Below are 9,091 nucleotides of genomic sequence, written 5' to 3' on the forward strand. Positions count from 1 at the left end.
TTCTCCTCTTTCTCATGAGGAATTTTGTTTCGTCTCTCCCACTTCCGTCACAAAAGTTGAGTGCACAGACTAGAGGAAATATTTTTGGTTGCCAAATCATTTCTCTAAAGGCGCCAAATGTTACTATGTCCTCATGAAGCTCTTAACGAGGTTAGTAAGGATATGAAAGCGATTTTGCTCTTGTTAATGATGATATAATATCCTGCATAGAAGTGGCGAAAGCTAGTTATGTGGAGGGGATGAAATAAATGTTTGGTAAGTTATTTTATTTCTTTTTTCTCTGTGGATATATGGAATGGAATTGTTTAGTTCTCATATGTTGATCTTTTTATCTTTATAGTACAAGAAAGGTCCCATTTCTACGACTGGCATTAAAATAGAGTTCGCGATTTCTCAATTTGTTTCGACTCCTTCGTAAGGTAGGTCCAAGAAGAAACATGACAAGACCGATTTAGTTTCCCTCAACCAAGATCGGGTAAAGAGGCCGAGATGAGTGGAAGTTGACTCTATGGTTGATGCTACTAGAATGGAAGGGAAATATTCTCTTCGTTTTCATTCCATGTTGGCTGGTCCTTCCTCTCAGCCCCTAGGGGAGATGAATAACCTTGTGTCCGCCTAGGATTATACCTTTGTCAACCAAATATAGTCGAATGTGCGGTGAGGACGGTCCTACTCCTTAATCTTTTAGTTGGAAGCCCTAAAAGAAATTCGTGACTTCTATTTTATCTCGGGAGGTAGAATCCTTGAGGAACAGTTATAACCTTGATGGGGTAAGGAAGGTTGGGCTTGAGAAGGATTCTCTAGAGACGTGGGGTCGCCTAGAGTGAGTTGTTCAAAGGTTAAAAATTTTAAGATTGATGATAGTGGTGAAGGCTTGAGTGTCTCAAGAGGAGGAAGTAGGCGTAAAAGGATGTTCAAATAAAAAAGGTTTGACAAGTCAACAGTAAAATGCTATAATTTCTAAAAAACTGATCATTTAAAAAGGGATTGTCCTGAGAGAAAGAACAATGATGATTATATTCATGTTGAGGTTACCTTAGATGGGTATGGTAATGAGAGTGCTAGTGCACTAGTGCTCTCGACTTTAGAGACAGAAGATAGTCAAGTCATAGAATCAGGTTACTCTTATCACACGTGTTCGAATAAAGAATACTTTGAGACTTTGAAGTTGGAGCAAGGTGGAGTAATTATCCTTGGTGACAATAAGGTTTGGAAGGTTCATGTTATTAGTACGGTCAAACTCAAAATGTTTGATGATCATGAGTTTCTTCTTCACGACATGAGGTATGTTCTAGAACTCAGGCAAAATTTGTTATCCATAAGCATTTTTGATGATCTAGGCTATTGCATTAGAGTTGAATGTGGGGCGTTGAATATTTCGCACGCTGAATTGATCATAGCTAAAAGGTATAAAATATGTGGTTTATATATTTTATAAGGTACCAATATTTTTGTTTATTCATCATCAGCTAGATTTTATAATCCGGATTTTAAAATCCAGACGCAACGTTTGTTTTTCATAAAAGAAACTAGATTTTTATAAGCAATGCCAGAGGAAATACATATAAATTACCTTAAATCTCAACTTCTTTTGCCTCTTTTAATGTGAAAAGCCTAAAGAATGTTGTTTTGAAATACAAAACTTGATTGAGAATGAATGAAGATTTTAGTAGGGTTTTGCAAGTATGGTGATATTACATTATTTTTTTGGCTTGGTATTACTGAATTCCAATATCCAAACTATATCCAAAGTTTGAACTTCAAACATGTTTTTGACAAATCCAAACACATTTTAACTGACGATTGATGATGTAATTTGGTGCATAATAAACTCGTCTAAATTTTATTTCCAAAAAAAAAAAACTTGTCTAAATTTTAAAATTCAAACCACACTAAGAGCATTTTCAATGGGACAACTTACATTTAAGTTCTTTATGGAACCCACTAAGCCACATCATATTAAAAGATGGTCTAAAGGCATTTTAGAGTTCCTTAATAGTGGAAGGTGGAAGAGCAATCCCTAACTTTAAACCTAAGAAAAGACATTCTATGTGGACCTGATAGGAATCATAATAAACTCACCATAAAAGCCCATTTATATAAATTGGACACAACTTTGTAAATCATTTTGTCCAAACTCCAAAGTCATCATTAACACAAACATAGGATTAGTGTTAGAACAAAGCCTTGTTCCTTATTCCACCGTCGTTTTGTATTTGTTGCTTATTGGTTTTCACTCACTCCACCAAAGCCCTCCGTAGACTTTGAACATGGAAAATCTCTGCCCCCATTGACGACTAAAGTGCGTGCAAACTTTGCATCTCTTTTTCGTCGAAGGAGGCGCAACTAAAACCTTCAATTCAACCCTCGACCATCATGGAATCGTGTCTGTAACGCTACCCATTTCACCTACCTCCACAAGCTTCGTTTTTTTCTATCTCAATCGCAGTTTTCAGGTGATAAAAAAGTGGGAAATCGAGGAATTGGAAGTTGGGGGTAGAATCAATTGATGGGTCTCGTTTCGAATCAACGAGGCTCGAGAACAGAGACGAAAACCCATGAGGGTTTACCGGTTTCGGTTTCGCCAGTAGGTGGTGCAGCGGTTACGAAGAAGAAATGGTCGAGTTTGTTGCCTTTATTTGTGGCTCTTGTGGTCATTGCAGAGATCGCGTTTTTGGGGAAGTTGGATATGGCGAAGAATGCAGCTATGGTGGCTGACTTGTTCTATCGGTCTCGTGTGGTTGTTGATAGTGATGATTTGGGGTTAGAGATGGTGGCTGGTGAGAGAAATTTTGAATCAAAGAAAGAAAGCTGTGAAGAGTGGTTGGAGAGAGAGGATTCTGTTACATATTTAAGGGACTTTGTTAAGGAACCTATTTTTATTACTGGAGCTGAACAGGTTTATTTGATTCTACTTATTATTTTCTTCTTTCATGTTCTTTTAAGATTAGTAATTGATCATTATTATCTTACATTAATCTAGTTATGATCTTGCTCATATGTGATTTTTTGACCTTTTGAGAAGGGATGAAAGGGTAGTTTGTAGTTTATTCGAAGTTGGTTGATTAGGATACTGTTAGCATATTCTGTCATATTCTGCTCTCAATCTGGTTTATAGTTTATTCTCTGAATCACCTACACCTCTTGGAAAAAAAGGCGTGTATGTGTGTCCGTGTCGGATACTGATACCGACACGGCAATTGTGATTAAGTTCAATTTATTATTTTTTCAAATTATTACATGTGTCGTGTCTGTGTCTATGTCCATGCTTCATAGAGTTTATTTCCTCATGGTGAGCTATAGACTTATAGTTCCGCAATTATAAACTGCAGGTTTTGAACTTGTATTGTATATGACATTCTTTATCTGAGTAACTGTTCTAATATGCAGCCAAAATATGGATATTTTGATTTTCAGAGGCAAGACTTTAGAATGAGAAAGCAACAAAACACTAGTTTGGCTAGTATATGTTGTCTCTTGATGATTGTTCTTATAAAGTCTTCTTGTCTGTCTAAAGTTATTAGTTCATTCAATTGCAGGAGTGGAGGTCATGTGCAGTAGGATGTAAATTTGGGTTTAATGGGAACCAGAAACCTGATGCTACATTTGGCTTACCTGAACAAGCTGGAACAGCAAGTGTTCTGCGATCAATGGAATCGGCACACTACTATCCAGAGAACAATCTTGCCATGGCACGACGGTGGGTAAGCACTGTTGTTAAGTGTTAGTTAGTTAGATTGAATTGGATCATTTGTTTTGTATATGTTGTATAATAATGTATGGTATATTTTATGATGGTTTTGAATTGTTCTATAGCTCTATGGAGATATATGGGAGTGTTGATAAATTAAGCTGATATTACTATTACTATGTTATTGTATATTAGGAGGGGATATAACATTGTAATGACAACTAGTCTATCATCTGATGTTCCTGTTGGATATTTTTCCTGGGCTGAGTATAACATCATGGCACCGATGGAGCCAAAAACTGAAAAAGCTCTTGCAGCTGCATTCATTTCCAACTGCGGTGCTCGGAATTTCCGGTTGCAAGCTCTTGAAGCCCTTGAAGGAACAAACATCTCTATTGACTCTTATGGTGGTTGTCATAGGAACCGTGATGGAAGAGGTAAATTATAATCATTTTGATTAACTTATATATTAATCTCTGATTATGATGTTTTCAAAACAGGATATATTGTTGATTAACTTAAATATCCTGTTTTGAAATACGGAGGGAGAAAATCATTGGATTGCAGTTTTAGAAGTTAAAAGACCGTATCATGGTAGTAGCACACATAAGCAGTTGCTTGTGCTGTGATGCTGATATATGATTGCCGTTGCAAACATTTGATTACTAGATCTTGTTTTGCATCTAAGTCTCTAAATGAGAGACTGACAAATTTTATTTTGTAGCAGTGAACAAAGTGGAAGCTCTGAAGCACTACAAATTTAGCTTAGCATTTGAAAATTCCAATGAGGAGGATTATGTGACTGAAAAATTCTTCCAATCCCTTGTCGCAGGTAACGAATTATTTAACTATCTACCTTCACCTCTCATACTTTCATTTACTAGATAGATATTCAACATTTATGTAAAATAGCTTTTAGGAGATTCCAAGATTCATCTATCCCAAAAAAGTACATTATTTTGGTTCTTGCTTCCATTTGCTAAAATTTTCTGTTCAGCAATGCATTCGCCACAGTTTATTTGGATTTGAAGCTCAATTTTGAATAACTTATTGTAGGAACAATCCCTGTGGTTGTCGGTGCTCCAAATATTCAAGATTTCGCTCCTTTTCCTGGTTCAGTTTTACATATTAAAGAGCTACAGGATGTTGAGTCTGTTGCCAAGACCATGAGATACCTAGCAGAAAACCCAGAAGCATATAATCAATCAATGAGGTAAATTTACATGATGAAAACAAACTAGTTTCTCGAGTGATCCTTCATTTCCTGCATTCATATCTCGTGTTTAAACCATTCAGTTATTTATTTATGTTGCACTCAAGAACATGATTCCAAAATTGAATCTTATGTTTCTGAATGAGGCATCTTGAGTTTATCTAATTTTAGAGTGTGTGTACTCTGTATTTCATGATCATTTCGGATGAATTTGAGTTATCTTGTTAATATTAGGTGGAAGGTTGACGGCCCATCTGATTCCTTCAAGGCCCTTGTGGATATGGCAGCTGTACATTCATCTTGCCGCCTTTGCATTCACTTGGCCACAACGAGTAGAGAGAAGGAAGAAAAGAGCCCGGACTTCAAGAAACGCCCTTGCAAGTGCACTCGAGGGTCAGAAACCGTATATCATATCTACGTGAGAGAAAGAGGAACATTTGAGATGGAGTCCATTTACTTGAGGTACACTTTTTATTTTGATTAGCATATTATTGTGTTTAGTCAGATTTCCGAGACAAATGATAGTAACTTGAAATTTTGACAAATCGGCAGATCGAGCGATTTAACTCTGGAGGCCTTCAAGTCTGCTGTTCTTAAGAAGTTCACATCCCTGAATCATGTTCCTGTATGGAAGTCTGAAAGACCCGAAGTTATAAAAGGTGGAAATGAATTAAAGATTTATAGAATACACCCCGTAGGATTGACACAGAGGCAAGCTCTTTATACGTTCCAGTTCGACGGGGATGTTGATTTCAAGAGTCACTTGGAAAGCAATCCTTGTGCCAAGTTTGAAGTAATTTTTGTGTAGCATGTGATGATGATGATGATGATGATGATGACATCCCTGCAATTTACATGATCATGTAACAGTAGAATTTTCACTTAACTGAGGGATACAGATTTAGGAATGAATATGGTAATGGAATTGGCAGGGCTTCAACATTGGGGATTTATATTCAGAAAATATATATATAACTTCAACCATATTTAAACCCCCCTCTTTGTAAGATAAATGAAAATCCATATTGAATGTTGAGTTATAGTGTTTCTTTATTTGATTATATGTAGATACAGTGATAAGATGGACCTTTGTATACCCCGAGTGAAAATTTTAGTAGAAATACTGAATATTTCAACCAAGAACACATGTTTTGTTTGAATGCAGAATGAAATTAAAGAAAGAAAAAAAAGATTTGAAGGAGAAAATCAGTCATCAAATATCTGCAGTTGCAGTAGGGGTGGTAATGCTAAAATTCCCTTATACTGAGACTGCAAGTATGATTGCAAACTAGTACTTTTTAAAACAATGCTTCAATCCCTTATTAGAATAAGCTGGCTCCACTTCAAAAGTTTTGTTACCTTTCAATACTCTAACATGATACCTAATTATGCAATTAGGTAGTATAGAAATAGAGATAAAATATATTTTAATTTCTTATTGAAATCGATAATTGTACGTGAACCTGAATTTAATTACTTATATTGCAATATCCTACCTTTTGTTTCCCAAGTGTAAAATCCTACCTTTTGTTTCCTAAGTGTTCTTAAATTTACCATGCTCTGGTTCAGGAGATGTGTGTTGTTATAGATGCATTGTACAAACAACCTTAAAGTTCTTAAGACTGTTGAGGACCGTTGTGATTAGGAGTTCCTCAGGAATTTGACGATGATTATGCTTCATTAGGAGTTAACAAGGGTATGCTTCATCCCAAGCAATGTAAGCAATGTTTGAGGGACTCAATTTAAAGTCTTGTACGAGGGATTTAATTTAAAGTTTAATAGAGATATTCAGTTAAAAGTCTCGTCAGAGGACCCCAATTTAAAGTCTCGCTTGTGGAATTTAATTTAAAGTCTCGCTTGAGGAACTCAGCTTAAAGTCTCGCCAGATGGATTCAATTTAAAATATTGTCAATTCAACTTAAAGTCTTGCCAGAGGGATTTAACTTAAAGTCTTACCAGAGAAACTCAACTTAAAGTTTCGCTAGAGAGACTCAACTTAAAATCTAAGCTGACGGACCCAACTTAAGTCTCTCCTGAGGACCCATGTTGGTTGCCCTAGGCGTCGAAGTCAAGGCCGCCCTTGTCACATACGCATGAAATTCCAAAGTAACAAAATTATCCGTCCCACGCCCTCGTGCTCGAGAGATTGTGTACCAGTAAAATTTTATTAGGCTCTAACAAGAAAAAAAAGGAAAAGTCAGACATGTTGGGCGGGGCGAGCATATTGGGTAAGACCTCAGGTTGCTCAGTGCTTTGTCCAGGATGCTAGGCGAAGGGCGATATCCGCCTAATAGGGGTATCTAGTTGCCCAATTGAGCTTAGGCCCTCTGAATTAGCTCCACTTGCGTAATCAGCGTGAGCAATGATGTGTCCCAAAAATCAAACGACTAAGGATGAGTCAAAGGTAGAAAACTGTTCTCCCCACAAATCAAGGATACCAAATCCTCCTATGACCATGTTCCTTGGTCATGAAGTTAGGGCAAACCACTCTCAGAATCTCTAGTCCAGACCCGAGAAGTCTCTACAATTACCTCATTCCTATAATGAGAGAAATAAACCAATAACATAGATAAATTCTCATATATAGTATCTTTTTATCTCACATGAGCAAGCTCTCAATATTCTAACAATCTTAAAGCCTTTAACTACCCTTATTTGCTAAGGATTGTCAAACATTTGTACTTTTAACGAGTATAGGTTACTAGAGAAAATCTTATTAGTATAATACTACGTATGAAAACAAGTATATTTAGTTAAATTTGCAAACATTATAAGCATCAGTCTAAATATATTGATTTAGAAAGTTAATAAGAAATTTGTGGATATCATAATACTTAGAATGATGAATCGAATGTGAATTCTTATCGCACTGACTTTCTAATTGTGAGATATGAGTTTTTTTCAATTAATATTGGAACTTCATTGGAGCTACTGAAGCACATAGTAACATTCCAACGCATACAATTATTATTATTATTATTATTATTATTATTATTATTATTATTATTATTATTATTATTATTATTATTATTATTATTATTATTATTATTATTATTATTATTATTATTATTATTATTATTATTATTATTATTATTATTATTATTATTATTATTATTATTATTATTATTATTATTATTATTATTATTATTATTATTATTATTATTATTATTATTATTATTATTATTATTATTATTATTATTATTATTATTATTATTATTATTATTATTATTATTATTATTATTATTATTATTATTATTATTATTATTATTATTATTATTATTATTATTATTATTATTATTATTATTATTATTATTATTATTATTATTATTATTATTATTATTATTATTATTATTATTATTATTATTATTATTATTATTATTATTATTATTATTATTATTATTATTATTATTATTATTATTATTATTATTATTATTATTATTATTATTATTATTATTATTATTATTATTATTATTATTATTATTATTATTATTATTATTATTATTATTATTATTATTATTATTATTATTATTATTATTATTATTATTATTATTATTATTATTATTATTATTATTATTATTATTATTATTATTATTATTATTATTATTATTATTATTATTATTATTATTATTATTATTATTATTATTATTATTATTATTATTATTATTATTATTATTATTATTATTATTATTATTATTATTATTATTATTATTATTATTATTATTATTATTATTATTATTATTATTATTATTATTATTATTATTATTATTATTATTATTATTATTATTATTATTATTATTATTATTATTATTATTATTATTATTATTATTATTATTATTATTATTATTATTATTATTATTATTATTATTATTATTATTATTATTATTATTATTATTATTATTATTATTATTATTATTATTATTATTATTATTATTATTATTATTATTATTATTATTATTATTATTATTATTATTATTATTATTATTATTATTATTATTATTATTATTATTATTATTATTATTATTATTATTATTATTATTATTATTATTATTATTATTATTATTATTATTATTATTATTATTATTATTATTATTATTATTATTATTATTATTATTATTATTATTATTATTATTATTATTATTATTATTATTATTATTATTATTATTATTATTATTATTATTATTATTATT

At 31.4% G+C, this 9,091-nt stretch overlaps 1 protein-coding gene across 2 annotated transcripts; it reads left to right on the top strand.

The window, feature by feature from the left end:
* Positions 1 to 2,118: 2,118 nt before the first annotated feature.
* LOC131602590 (glycoprotein 3-alpha-L-fucosyltransferase A) lies at positions 2,119 to 6,000 on the top strand. 2 transcript variants are annotated; one of them, XM_058874741.1, is made up of 7 exons: positions 2,119 to 2,899; positions 3,540 to 3,700; positions 3,887 to 4,128; positions 4,416 to 4,523; positions 4,748 to 4,904; positions 5,139 to 5,366; positions 5,457 to 6,000. In XM_058874741.1, the coding sequence occupies exons 1-7, from the start codon at positions 2,510 to 2,512 to the stop codon at positions 5,710 to 5,712; spliced, it is 1,542 nt and encodes a 513-aa protein (XP_058730724.1). In that variant the 5' UTR covers positions 2,119 to 2,509; the 3' UTR covers positions 5,713 to 6,000. The 2 variants fall into 2 exon arrangements, with proteins under 2 accessions (XP_058730724.1, XP_058730725.1); XM_058874742.1 differs by having other exon boundaries at positions 4,419 to 4,523.
* Positions 6,001 to 9,091: the final 3,091 nt, after the last annotated feature.

Source organism: Vicia villosa, linkage group LG5 (genome assembly GCF_029867415.1).
Source record: "Vicia villosa cultivar HV-30 ecotype Madison, WI linkage group LG5, Vvil1.0, whole genome shotgun sequence".
Taxonomy (NCBI): Eukaryota; Viridiplantae; Streptophyta; class Magnoliopsida; order Fabales; family Fabaceae; genus Vicia; species Vicia villosa.

What these genes read in the sequence shown, in the direction of transcription:
- LOC131602590 (XM_058874741.1), top strand. Translation starts at nt 2,510, where the DNA reads ATGGGTCTCGTTTCGAATCAACGAGGCTCGAGAACAGAGACGAAAACC. An exon ending in TAGGAACCGTGATGGAAGAG is followed by an intron (nt 4,129 to 4,415) that starts GTAAATTATAAT and finishes TTTATTTTGTAG; the next exon opens with CAGTGAACAAAGTGGAAGCT. An exon ending in ATGGAGTCCATTTACTTGAG is followed by an intron (nt 5,367 to 5,456) that starts GTACACTTTTTA and finishes ACAAATCGGCAG; the next exon opens with ATCGAGCGATTTAACTCTGG.